This window comes from Lepisosteus platostomus, chromosome 10, assembly GCF_059453375.1.
Source record: "Lepisosteus platostomus isolate fLepPlt1 chromosome 10, fLepPlt1.hap1, whole genome shotgun sequence".
NCBI classification, from domain to species: domain Eukaryota; kingdom Metazoa; phylum Chordata; class Actinopteri; order Semionotiformes; family Lepisosteidae; genus Lepisosteus; species Lepisosteus platostomus.
Genome location: NC_142620.1, coordinates 5,561,009 through 5,574,634, shown reverse-complemented (window position 1 = coordinate 5,574,634; position 13,626 = coordinate 5,561,009). Strand labels below are relative to the sequence as shown.

The window sequence follows — 13,626 nt, the reverse complement described above, 5'->3', positions numbered from 1 at the left end:
AATCAGAACACACCCATGCATGAAAATGAACACTGGGATTGTCTTTTACTTAGAAATAACTTAGAGCTACCATACAGTATAAAGCTTACAAGACGCCAATGATACTCGAATTGGGAAGCATTCATGTGTAATATTAATCAATCTTTCTTTCAATACATTTTGCGTTATTTAGTAAACCCAGGCAACATTCTTCAATGGTTGTTTCAGTGTGTTGTGCAAAACCGAAAATATGTTTAATGGGAAAGTACATTATAAAATAAAATTTGTAAAACAAAAGATACTGTAGGTTGTAGTGGCTGAAATCTTTAAAAGGATGAACTAAGAAATAGCTAAAAATGGTCAAATTAATTTATGTACATTCGACATTATTATTGCAAACCATTTCTCTATGGGTATTTACAAATATCATTTATACTGTATATATTACACTGTATATATTTTATCATCTATTTTCTTTTCACTTTGGTTAGATTCAGTTAATGTCGAGGGTAATCGATAAAACGGTATATTTGTTCTTTCCATTTTCTGATTTGCATTTGTGCCAAATCGAACCGATTAGCATCGGTCATACTATACGAAAATACTTGGGATACGTTTTAAAGACGTTTTTTTTAAAAAAAAAACATAAAATGAGTTTGCTTTCTTTGTGGAGATTTTGGTAATGAATTAAACGTTCGTTTTCGTCTGCATAGTAAACTGCACTAATAATTTCCAGTAATATTAGGCTACGAAATTCCAGCAACATTCCTCAGAAAAATCAAAAGCAATGAAAATTGCCATAGTGATAATTGAGCTAAATTGCACTACATAATTGGATCCCGTGGAGAATGTCTAGAGTTAATGGCATGAAATGTTTTGAAAATAAAAACCACTTTGAATGAATTCTGTAAACCTGCCAGGGCGTTCTGCAATGGGTACCTAACAACTACTCGGATGAAAAGAGGTTAACATTTTTTTTTTATTGTGCTTGCGGGTTGCATCCAGTTTTTCTTATCTACTGGCTGCTGGAAGTAAAGATATTTTTAAACTGTCATCTCAAGTCGTTGCGGTTTTAGAAGAACGAAATTAAATTTACCCTTTTCCCTGTGAGCATATAGCCTACTGTAGGTGTTACAAGAATGCGCTCGGCTCCCGAGTTGTTGGAACGGGTTCAGGGCAGTTCTTCCCAGCTCGGCCCTGCCAGATGTATGCCCCGGTGCACAGAGAGACTTGTGAAAGACGCTGCAGATGGGACCCGGTGCGGTGCCCCGGTGGAGACAGTGACATCCTGTCACTGTTGCAGAGAGGTGTTTGTGATTTTTAAATGATGGCTGGTGAAGGTGACTAATCCATGCAGTTGTATTCACGCGTGGGGGAAGGCGCAGTTGGGTTGCACTTTTTTTCCCCCATTTAATGAGATCAGCGGTCAGAATGGCGCTCATTGGACGGGTTTAATTTCCTCGAAGGGGAAGAGCGTGATAGAAAAAAAAGAGATTTTTAAGTAAATGAATAAAATCGTAGTGGTTAGCACACAGAGAAATGAAAGGTTCTCTCCCATAACGTATGAAGCACTGTTAATGGTGTAGAGATGACTTGTCTTCATCTTACTAGGTTCTATTACTGATTGGAATTTTAAGTTATTTTGCATCTTATCTGGAATTGTACGAATTGTACGGCAACTCGCTTTGCACCTCGAACTTCTTCAAGCAAGGGTTTTTAATTTTACAACCGCTAAGGCCAAAACAGATCAGGACAATATTTAAGGCAGAGCATCAGGTTAAGGGGCTCCAGTGTTCGCTACCTGAAATAATCAATAGCAGACAGGAGATTTCATCATCCCTGTTGTTCAGGACTGCCCGAGGTGCTGCCCTCCAGGCGTAAGCGCGCACCCTGTGAATTCTTGCCTGGCGTGGGCAACCACACCCCATTTCAAACGATCACCTCCTACACACTATTGAAACTATCTCGTTTTGACGGCGGAGGCAAATTATTTGTTCACTGAGTCATTTAGAGATCACTTGGAATTAAAAAGGGACACCGTGTAGCTCTAAAGGATCACAATTGGCCATTCCTAACCTGACTCAATCGGCTTGCTAAAATTCCTCAAATTGATCAAACTCACATGTTCCTGATCTTCTGAAATATACTGATTTAAGGGTGACCTATCAGACCTGCTGGGCTGTAGCTCTCCAGAACCAATGTTGGCCACACCTGTTCTAATGTACATCATGATTCTTAACACAACAGTAAGCATCTCGCCTTCCACTGGATTGGATGTCAAGCTCTTAATGCAGGCTTTAAGCCTTCATTTTTGACACAATAATAATCGACCCTCAGCTGCTTAAAGATGTTCAAAGCAAAAGTTAACAAAATATGTTTTTTTTAAGTTACCTGCTGTGGTTTTAAAGCATTAATATGATTGAAATAAATGTAAGAGAATGTGATTAAATATCCATTTTTGTCCATTACCTGTTTGTCCTCTTTAACCTGAGCCTTTTTGTCATATTTTGAAAGATTATGTACCGCATTTACGATGGTGTTGGACAGAATTGTTTTGGAGAGAACAGAGGAAGGTGTTCAGCCTAAATCTCAAGAAGTGTGGAAAAATCTGTATGTTTCATTATGTTGGAGAAAGGAGCAGAAAATCTTAAAATTCAAAAAGATAAAAACATCATCGAAGTATAAATATTTATATTAATCGGCAGCCTCAAGAGAACTGGTATATGACACAGCAAGTACTTTAAATGGGACCACCACCAATGAGACAATACTGAGAAGAGAGATTGTGAGCAGTCATAAATGTTCATTGTAAATTGCCATCCCTTTCCTCAGCAAGGAAAAATACAGAGTTTAAAGCACAAAAGATTAAAATGTGTGTTCTTTCACTTGAGACCAATTGCACCATGGACTGTCAATAGAAAAGTATATAAAATGTCCTTGAAAAATCTGTAGTTTTTAAAATAGTGTATTTGATTTGTTGATACAATATAAACTTAATTTGGCTTTGTTTCATAGAAATGGCTATGTTTACATTTTCTACATTCTTTAGTTTCAATAGGAAAATAATTTTACATGTAATTATCTTTATTTAAGTGAGGATCAAGTAACGTAGGCATCTCTGATTGTCATTCCAGCCTGTAGTCTAAATATTGACGAGAAAACAAATATTGTAAAAAAGTGGAAACAACACAGACCGACAATTATCACCATTTAAAGAAAAAGGTGAAGCTTTCAAAATGTGTCAATACACATTAACTTGCTTCCATCAGCTCCTGCATGCACTGTGAACAGAAGTCTTGTAGTCTACAGTCTACTCAGCAGTAGTTGAGTATCCTGCAGCAAAACTAGATTTGAATCCCTGAAATGGCTGGAATATATTAGTGAGCTTCTTGTGTTGCATCACATTTCTAAACCGTCTTGCTCTGATTCATATTTTGTTTTTCCTACCTTTAGTACATGCATTGCAAAACCTTTAAACAATATTCAAATTGAAGACAGTACACTAACATCAAATGGAAGCACTGTTAAAATCACAAAATTATTAAACTAAAATATGGGTCTCCTTTTATTCCTGGGTGACATCACAATTTGTGCTGTTTTATTTCGTATTATGTATGTCTTGTTTGAACAGCAGATGATTGTGTAGTATTTAAGCATTGAAATAGTCAATTTTGTGCCCTAGACTAATTCTCTAAACCTTTTAAATAATGTGGACAGAGATTTCTTAGGTAATGTAATATATAATATAGCTCTGAAGAGTTCCCTAAAACATAACTTACTGAAATTGCATAGCTGTGTTAATTAATTGTCTCAATTTCATTAATCTTTTGGTGGTATATATATTTAATTAAAAAATTGCAATTGCTATTTTTATACTTTTTCTGCTGTGATACATTTGTGTGTGCATGTAGATTATCTATCCATCAATTGGATAATTAAATATTAAACTAGTTACTTATGATTTTCAATCAATGATATTTCACTATCTCCATGCAGAAATAGAATACTTCAGAAAATACTGTCGACAATTTATATCACTGACAGAATTCACAGATTTTACCATTAATCTAGGTTTAATCTAGTATTCTTTTGTTTAGCCTGTGTTATAGTTATATTGTCATACATATTACCTTTATACAAATATTGTAAGTGTATGTATTCTATGTGCTACAGCATGTACAAGTATAGAAGTAATAAATACAGAATGATCTTAAGATTAATTGGAGGTGTGAATGTGTAGTATGCTGCAAAGGATTTGTATTTTACTGTAGTTAAATTCTATTTTATATGGTACTATTATTCTTTATTAAGACTTATTTTCTTTTAAGCATTGAAATGTTGTCTAAACCAATGGCTGTATTTAATTATGACTAAATCTGGAGTGCTTTTTGATGCCCAAGTCATGGCACTGTGTGTACCACTGTAATTAGTGTGTGTCTTTCAATCGTATGGCCCTGAAGCAATAGGTGATTAGTAAGAAAAGGCATGAATGTACAGCCTGCAGGATAATTGTGTCCAGGACAAAGCTTGGCCAACATAATTAGCTGCATTTGGAAAAGTTCTCAATTTGCTATTCAGGAAACTAAACAGAAAAATCATATACTCCGTTGGTCATGAATAGATTTAAAAAATGAACATTTGGATTATCCGAGGACGTCCTACAAGGATAATAGAGCAAAGATTTCAGATCCCGTAATAAAGAGCGCTGTTTCTTTGTTTCTTGATCGCAAAATTCAATTTCAAATGTAGTTCCGAGGTGCTATTATCCGTTGATTTTAAGAACACAAATAACAGAGCTATCCCCGCATTTACAAAAATGTTTTTCTTCCATGTTTTTACTGAAGGCTTAGCTTAAAAAAACACATATCGCGTAAGACATTCTACTGTACTGTATATTATCGTCTGAGAATACTGCTTGAACTGTGCGTAACTGGCTCCGGCAAAGAATGGTACAGTTTTCAATGCCGAAAATGATTTTAAAAAATCATTTTGAAAAGTTATATCCGAACCCTGTGAGCATGAGATTTAAACCTGGCTAGTCACATATCTATATTCACTTTGTTTATTAATTGCTTCCAATATTCCTGAAGTCTAGATTTCGTTTTTTAAAGTAATATTTTGAATATGTTATGAATCAGCCGCTATCAAAAATGCTTTTTATATTTAGCAGTTCTACATAAAATTCGTACAGCGATATCCACATCTAAAACAATGTTTCCCAAATGATCCCTGACGGCACATCAAAATAATGAATCAGACGTGTGTAATTCAGAATGTATCTGTGTAATCGTTTTCACCTGGTCATTGATAATTATGATAGTTCTGCAAATGACGTAAATAAAAAGCCCAGGGGTAGAAGGGTGAGGGTTAAAATATATTTATAGACAGAAATAGTAATAGATATCCCTTGTATTCAGGGATGTTCAGTTGTAAAGAATTTTATGTTTCTGTGAAGATACTTGCTTCCGCCCTAAATTTCACCGCTGTGTTTGATTCTCTGCGAATGGGGTGCAGACCTCTCTTCCTTCGTCGATTTCCTCAACTGGGTTTTGGCCGCAAAAGGCGTATTGAATAGGGTGCTACTTCTCTTGAACCTCAGTGAGAAAAACAACAACAACAACAACAAAACAATACTTCACTGTACGGAGCGCCTGAGACACCGACTTCTCGCCTCCGCCGGGTGACAACTTCCTGGGCTCCGCCCCCTTCTCCCGGAAGTTTGGGTTTGAATCTCGTTTCGAAGGGAAATTTGAACTTCCTGAGGTGGAAGCAATCTATTGTTGGAAACCATCAAAACTGGTAAGAATAGAGGTTTCTCTTTGTCATTATGACTGGACGTCTTCTTATGGGGACATTTAAACGGTACAATCGCAATGTTTCACGCGGGCAGGCTTGTGAGGTTTTTTTTTACACTATTTTATTTTGCTTAAGTATTATCATCGAACTTTTGCTTTCGCTTTGAAAGCCTGCTGGTCTGTCTGTGTTGTTGCCAGTTTCCATCGATCAAGGGAGAAATTTGTCGCAATGTAGCATTTCATCTGGACTGAGAGAAAATAATTGTAAATATGTTGTTTTAAATATTAGTTCTGACTAAGGAAACGGGTTTTTTTTGACAGAGCTGTTTGATTAGCAAAACCAGACGTCTTGACGGCGAAGGGGAGTCTTAACTAGACTATTCTCGGTTTTTTAGATTTTCTATGCCGGTGGTCATGGCATTTCTAGACGGCACATTTTGCTATCTTGTCTGAAGTATAGCCATGTAAAATGTGATCTATTTTCTATAATTTTACTTTTCAAGTTCACCCTTCAAGGGGTGTTGTTAACAATGTTAACGTTTCAATGTTACTGTGAGACCTGGATAATCTGCAGTGGGGTTTTTTTGTGTCATAGCTTTTAGTTACAGATAGGCAGACCTGTCAGACATTTGATCGTCTTCTCAATTCAGATGTCTGTACTTTTCCACGATTGTAAAGTGCATTTAAAATGAAAGCTAAGCACGGCGTGCACTGAGCACAGGAGTTACCGGTGCATCTCCATCCCCTGTAACAGGCAGGTTAACTCTAATGTGGGTGTAGCGGAGGTCGGCTCCAGCCATGAAGAAGAGCCCCGTCTGCGCCGGGGACGAAAACAAGGACGAGCGTAAGTCTTTGATCTTGCAGCAGTTCCAGAACATGGAAGGTTTGGTTTGATCGAGTCTGTGTGGACGTCCTTAATTGACGTTGTGGAGCTTGTCGCCCTGGCCGGTTCTGAGTCATAATCATCCCCAAGTCGTATTTTTAAGAGTTTTATTGGAGTGACCGATGAATTACCTTGTTGCCAAAGCAGATACAATCAACAGAGCACCCTTTTGCAGTATAACAAAAATACGACTGGACATTTACGTGCCTCGCGTAAAACGTTATTTGACAAGAATATACTGATGGGGAAAAAAGAAACGCAACACCTCCTCCTCCACACTCTGGCCCTCCTGTCTGCGTGGAACAGGCTGAAGAGGACCTGATGCCACTGCTGAGGAGTCCATCGCCAGTCAGGTGTGACGTCTAGGAGGTGTGAGCAGAGGGCCTCTGACAGGTCGCCTTGCTCTAAGGCCAGCAGCATGGAGCCTCACTGTCCTGTCACTGATGAGGACATTGTGTCTGCCGGCATGTTTCAGCAGCAGTACGGGTGGCAGATCTGAAACGATCTCTCAGATGTGTCGGTCCTGCTCTGGTGTGGTCATTCGATGGCGACCAGATCTTGGACGGTCATCTGTCCTGCCGGTCTGCTGAAACTCTCTGCAGTCGGGACACAGTGGAGCGGTTTACTCCATAGTGTCTGGCACCCCTGGCACATGACGTGTCTGCCTGCAGCATGCCAGTGGCCCTCTCCCTTGCTTCTGGTGACATTCAAGGCATTATGGAATGCACAGAAACTTAAGTGCCTTTTCTTACACTGGCAAGTTGCAATGCCTCACTGCACAAGCTGTATTGCTGGTCAGAGGGCTTAAAACAAATTGACAACTTTTTGTGAAAGTACATAAGCTATAACTGTAGTATTCTCATTCCAGGAAATGTTGCGTTTCTTTTTTCCATCAGTGCATATATCTATCTGAGGCAACTCCCTTTTGCCCATTTTGCACCACGCATCACTCTTCTCTCCTTCACCCCGTCTCCACCTTCGCAGCCAACCCTCGGTTCACTTCTCCGACTGGGGCCCGGGGTCCCTCGTCCTCTGGCCAGGTGGCAGGGCCAGGTCACGCCGTCCTTGAAACCTCGATAGACATCCACCAAAGCATTGAATTCTTGGGTCGTCATTCTTCCTGAGCTTGCCCATGATGTCTGTCCCGTCGCCTGACCTTCTCAGCGCTGCTCCTGTGTCTGTAACAGTGTCGTTTTTGTCCTGTTTTAGCCTGTGTGTTTTGTAAGCTTCCTGACAACTGTCCGGAGAAGTATGGCGAGAAGATAAGTTACAAACAGCAGCTCACTCTTCATTATTTCTGTCTTGTAAGTATCGAGTTGACGTTGTGCTTGTCACAGGAAGAGGCCTTGCAAAGAAGAGGCTTATTGTTGCACAGTTCTTGGTTTGACCAAGAGGGGAAAAAAGTCAGTGAGAACGTTTGAATTGAATTCATCAGCTGAAAATAACCTGTTGCAAAATGTCTGTTTATTTTTGCAGTATTTTACACTTATGAATGGAATGGGATTGATCCCAAAGCACAGCAAAATCTGAACCACCAATGGCATCAATTCAAGCTTTACTGTCCTGTTTGGGGAAATTCATTTTAAAGCACACTCCCAGCATAACACAAAGCCATTTTACCAACTGAGACATCAGTGCAAGTGTTACCGCAAGATAAGGGAGAAGTTGGTTACCATACATCGGTTAAGCACTCAGCTAAAGCTACAGTACATTTAGATGTTTTAATCCACAGGGTGCCTTTGCTAAAATGGGCAGTCCTCCTAATCAACATAATGTTTTGTGTTCAAATTGTCTAGCTGATGTCCAGTGGCATATATCAGCGTGGAAATGAAGATCAGGACATCTATGGATTTTTGTTGCATGACATAAACCAGGAGATAAAAAGAGCATCCAAATTGGTAAGCGAAGTGTCATATACTATCTGGTAGTATTTTTGTCCTGTTTGTATTAAAAGAAATTTAGAAACGTTTGTCAGTGGTTCCTTATTATGCCTGAGGGTGCTTCTCCTCAAAGTGATTCATTTTTAACAATACTGATATGTGGGTCCTTTTAGACATGTGGAATTTGCAAAAGGAAAGGAGCTTCGGTTGGGTGTTCAGTCAGTGCCTGTCCAAAGAAGGTCCATCTGCCATGTGGGCTGAAAAAAGAATATATTTTCCAGTTTACTGGACAGTTTCCGTAAGTTTTTTGGGTTTTTTTCTTCACTTATGAATGTTGTTTACTGGTAATTAGGCTAGGATTGATTATAAGGTTATATTTTCGTTAGTGATTGTTTCTGTTTGTCCCCCAGATTTTGGATTACTGGTGTATAACCATGTTCACCTTTTATTGCTGAAGATCAGATAATTCATGGACCACAGATTATTATGGTCCAAACATAAACTGGCATGTTGGGTCGCTGACTAAAGAGATGTGAACCCTGTTTTGATTCAGACCCTGTAGTTTATTTTGGGTTTTCAGTAGCTAATTGATCCAAAGATCTCATCCCGCTGTTCCTGAAAACAACATGCTGGTATCGCCTTAGACAACATCATCCTTTGGTTCTTAACTCAGTGGGCGTAGTGGGCTCCTCTCATTTATGTTCTGTTCTTGTGGTTATTGATTAACTGTTTGTTGAACCAAGAAGGTAAGAACTCCATACTGAGCAGTCTAACCCAGGCCTTGCTTTCTGAGGAATGTAAAACTATGCGTGTTTTCCCAGGCCTGTTCCAGTGCGAATTTCTGATGGGATATTCTGTCTTTGTACAGATCCTTCTGCACTGCACACAGACCTACTCAGACGTTGGCAAAATCCAAATCCTCCAGGCTCACTGGCCCCTTCAGCTGCTCGATTTGCCTGGAGTACATTGAGCCAGTCCTGTCCTACAGCGTGCTGAAGTGTCCCTGCTGTAACAGCAGCTGGTTTCACAGGGACTGTGTGCAGGTACGTGTGTCACGCTGAGTAAGTTGCTATTTCTTGCTTTCTTGCACCGAATGTTTAAAGATAGGTAAGGATATTAAATAGGCCGTTTGGCTCATCTAGCTCGCGTGGATGCTCCTTGAAATAGGCCAGGTTTCTGACCATGAAGGTGGGCAGTTTGTTCCATTTATTAATGTAAGCTTTTGCTACTTATTCTCAGTTTTAAGAATAGCACTGCAGAAGTTTCTCTGATTCAAGGGGCAAGTGAAAGTTGAGAAATAATACAGGTTACATTTTTTGTTGTTTTGCAACTGATTAAGAGTAAGTGATTTCTGTAAGATTTGTTTGGGGAAGTTAAAAGTACCAGGCTTCTGAATTATCGTACATGTCTATGAAAACCTTTTAAAGGTGGCAAGGACATACAGTAGATATTCAGAATTTTTTCTTCTTGATGTCTCAGATTTTACACCACTCCTTAAACCAATTATTATAAATATTATGTTCTCTGTAATCAATACAGCAGCATAAATATCTCTTACGAATTTTGCTCCATTAGCATCATAGAACTAAACTACATAAACCACTATCTGCTGTATTTTGTGTCTTTGTATTTGAAAGTACATTAATCTGAATGCCACAGGTGACAGTGTCAGATGCGTGCTTCACGTTCTTTTTATCTTCTGTAAACAGCACCTAGCCCACAGTGCTGGAATGTTCTTCTTCAGGTGCACCATTTGCAGCAACAAAGACAAATTTCAGCAAGAAATGCTACGAATGGGCATCTACATACCAGAAAAGTAAGTTACTTGCATTCCAGGGAAACCAGCAATAAGAAGCCCCTTCCTTTCATATATTAATCCAAAGGATTTTAAAGTAGCGCTTTCGATTTACAGCTACATAAAACAGGGTCAGACTGGTTAAGCTTAGCCTGCTTACAGCTTGCAAAATAACACTCTCAATAAGAATTCAAACTGCAAAAAAATATGCCAGAACACAAGGTAAAAATGTTCATGGATTTAATTTTTAATTCTTTCAAGAATAGTACTGGTAGAAATGTTTAATGTTTATGTGTGATGTTTATATGTATATATTTCTATGATCTTTTGTGGTTATCGTAGAGATGCATCCTGGGAGCTGGAAGAAAATGCCTACAGTGATTTGCTACAAGTCTATCAGCACTGTGATGTGGAGATGTGCTTCTGTCAATGTGGGAGGGAGTACAGTAAGCCTGACAGGTACAGTACCTGCACACCTACATGGTACTGTAGTTTTTCCAATTGATTGAGGAAAAGCTCCTTCAAGTTTCACGTGCGACTACTTTCAAGCAGATATTTGTGATGAACCATCGGTAAATGACACTGGATCAGTTATTCACATTTGTTTTTTTGTTTTCATTAAAAAACAAATGAAAACAAGAAGTGAAAGGTGAAGCAAATGAACCGAAACTAATCTGTCCACGTGACATTTTTGACGGCTTTAATATGGCTTTAGGGAGCACCAAATTGTTGCCGTTGTTGTTGCTGTTTTTCAGCCTGTGGGAAATCGTACGGTGCCACTGCTGTGGATCCAGAGGAACTCATCGAAAGTGCTCATCTCTGAAAGGCTTAGGAGAGAATTGGGCCTGTGCAGAGTGTCTCCTCATTCTCAACGAAATGGGTAAGGGCCTGCAGTGTGTGCAGGAGTGATATCCTGAGCTAGTGCGAGCAGAAACAGAATTCATGTCTGATGTCTCAACGCAGGGCTCCAGGACAAGGAAAAAAGAAAGAGGCGGCCTCTACAAACTGTCAACTGATAGCTCCAGGCCCATGCGTTCTGCCTACAGGTGAATGTTTCCATTGATATGCATTGAGAGCAGAGGAAAAGATGCTCGATACTGAGCAAGGAGGCTCTGCAAGAACAAAAAGGGCAATTTCAAGACCTCACTGCACCAGCGACAGAGACCAGAAGCACAAGAGTAAAAAAGAAAAAAACTGAAATAAAGCTGGAACCTGCAAGCGGTAGCCTTAAACGGACAACTTGGTCAATGGAAACAAAGCCTTCATTTTTAGATTTCATTTTCATTACCTGAAAATGAAAGTGACTGTATCCTAGATTTTGAAGAATGTCTCCAAATTCTGTGTGAAGAACGGAAGCTGAACCTGCAGACACACCTCTTGTTCCAGAAACGGAAAAAACTTCTGGGAACTAGTTCATCGGCTGACTTACATTTCTCTCCAGCTTTTCTCAGTGAAGTTTGACTGAAGGCATGTGTGTGTTGTAGCACTCTGGTTTGGTAATAGTTGGCAGAGCTAAAAGGAACTTACATGGGCTACCACAATAAATGTATTGCAGTAATCATAGACCAATCATTTGTGATTACTGTTTTTTTTATGCTACTTTTCAAAATGTAGTCTTAACTGTTTTGGTTACATTTTATTTCCTTCCCATTGACATTTGTGATTTGTTACACAAATTGTGATCTCTTTTTAATATTACATTTGTCATGTGAAAAAAAACTTTTTTTTTTAGCAACGACTACAAAAGTTACATTGTCTTTTGAATCATTCTCGCCTTGGGAGAATGTGTGTGTAACTGTTCCACAGGTCTCATGGGCTGACCCTGTTGTACTTTATGATGATATGCTTTATCTAGCTGCTTTAAGTGAATGAAGATCCCACTACGTCTTCCGAATTATGTTCTGTAGAACCCCATTCTAAATACAGTACTATGTTTGACACAGTATTACCTTAAGAAGTTGTACTTTGAGGAAAAAAAGTAAATTAATAAAATATTTTCATACAGTGTATTCTTTATTCTTGGAATCTAGTGCTGTGGAGCTTGTATCTACACTGGAGTTGAGAGTTTATTAGGTACACCAGCCCTTCCCATCTGATTGACTGCTCAGTCAATGACAGCATCATATGTGCAGACAGTGCTATTGAAAGCAGGCAGGACTGTGTGGAATTCACCTACGGACATATGGATTGTGTGTGTTTGCGATTCAGAGGGAGAATGGGCAAGACAAAGGATTAAAGTGACTTTGAATGTGGCAGGGTAAGTGGGCCCCAGACGTGCTGGTATGAGTGTGTGAGGAACCTCAACCCTGCTGTTCGTGCACAGTGGTGTCTTGGGTGTATTGTGAATGGGCCACCGCCCAGATAACATCCAGCTGACCACGCTAGGAAACAGTCCAGTGATCGAGGGGGTTGACGGAGGCTGACACGGCCTGTGCAGAGCAACGGATCAGCTACAGCCAGTCAACTAACCGGCGAGTACAACAGCAGCACCGAGAGAGGCCTGTTGGAATGCACCACCCATCCTGTCACGGAGGGGGTACGGCAACTGGCGGCCCAACTGAGTAACACTCCAGTCGGCAAAAAAACAAAAACATGTGGGTACTGTGGGCTAAGGAGCACTGGAGGACTGATACAACAGCGCCTGGTCCTGGTTCCTGCTGTTCCACACTGATGTGAGGACCAGGATACGGCAAAAACACGAGTCCGTGGATCCATCCTGCTGGGTGTCAATAATGCAGGGTGGGGGGTAGGTGTCCATGGCACACAGTGGGTCCCTCGTTCTGAGAAGAGCGACACTTGAATGCTGCAGGATTGTTGCCGATCAGGTGCATTCCTACACAGCTGCAAGGTACCCATCTGTGGTGCTGTGTGACACAAGGCTAGAAAAGCAGGAACGTGACGGTGAATTCAGCTAAATGCAGTGGCCTCCCCAGTCTCCAGATCTCAGTCTAATCAATCATCTGTGGGAGCTAGTCGGAGATCCATCACCGACTAATTTGCAATGAATATGGGGCATTTTGTAGCCAGCATAGGCGAGCATCCCTGTGTGGCACTGTTGACAGCTCTGTTGAGTCCATGTCCTGATAAATTCAGGGTGTTTTGAGGGCAAATCGGGGACCAACTCGCTATCAGCTAGATGCACCTAATCAAGTAGATATGATGTATGTAATTAGCATATTTATCAAGTGCGCAGATGATAGAGTTCTGCTCCAGAGGTTTGAGTCCAGGTTCTACAGGATATAAATATTTCCAAGAACTGTCTGTTGCAATCACGTATTTTGTCTTGGTTTTTAA

The 13,626-nt window shown here is 40.0% G+C and overlaps 1 protein-coding gene and 1 long non-coding RNA gene across 4 annotated transcripts; one reads left to right on the top strand and one right to left on the bottom strand.

The window, feature by feature from the left end:
• Positions 1-5,340: 5,340 nt before the first annotated feature.
• On the bottom strand, positions 5,341-6,590 carry LOC148653102 (uncharacterized). The gene is made up of 2 exons (XR_015941593.1): positions 6,503-6,590; positions 5,341-5,573 (listed from the first exon to the last, which is right to left on the bottom strand). It is a non-coding gene; the product is annotated as an uncharacterized LOC148653102 (long non-coding RNA).
• g2e3 (G2/M-phase specific E3 ubiquitin protein ligase) lies at positions 5,671-12,336 on the top strand. Of its 3 annotated transcripts, none has more exons than XM_088647666.1 (10): positions 5,671-5,778; positions 6,529-6,618; positions 7,867-7,961; positions 8,454-8,555; positions 8,711-8,835; positions 9,406-9,580; positions 10,247-10,353; positions 10,675-10,791; positions 11,088-11,212; positions 11,296-12,336. In XM_088647666.1, the coding sequence occupies exons 2-10, from the start codon at positions 6,573-6,575 to the stop codon at positions 11,346-11,348; spliced, it is 945 nt and encodes a 314-aa protein (XP_088503792.1). In that variant the 5' UTR covers positions 5,671-5,778; positions 6,529-6,572; the 3' UTR covers positions 11,349-12,336. The 3 variants fall into 3 exon arrangements, with proteins under 3 accessions (XP_088503792.1, XP_088503794.1, XP_088503795.1); XM_088647668.1 differs by lacking the exon at positions 5,671-5,778 and adding an exon at positions 5,849-5,873; XM_088647669.1 differs by lacking the exon at positions 5,671-5,778 and adding an exon at positions 5,964-6,038.
• The last annotated feature ends 1,290 nt before the right edge of the window (positions 12,337-13,626 follow it).

Excerpts from the sequence above, each read along its gene's own strand:
- g2e3 (XM_088647666.1), top strand. The coding sequence starts at position 6,573 with ATGAAGAAGAGCCCCGTCTGCGCCGGGGACGAAAACAAGGACGAGC. Across the intron at positions 10,354-10,674 it reads GGCATCTACATACCAGAAAA|AGATGCATCCTGGGAGCTGG; the intron begins GTAAGTTACTTG and ends TGGTTATCGTAG. Across the intron at positions 11,213-11,295 it reads CCTCATTCTCAACGAAATGG|GGCTCCAGGACAAGGAAAAA; the intron begins GTAAGGGCCTGC and ends GTCTCAACGCAG.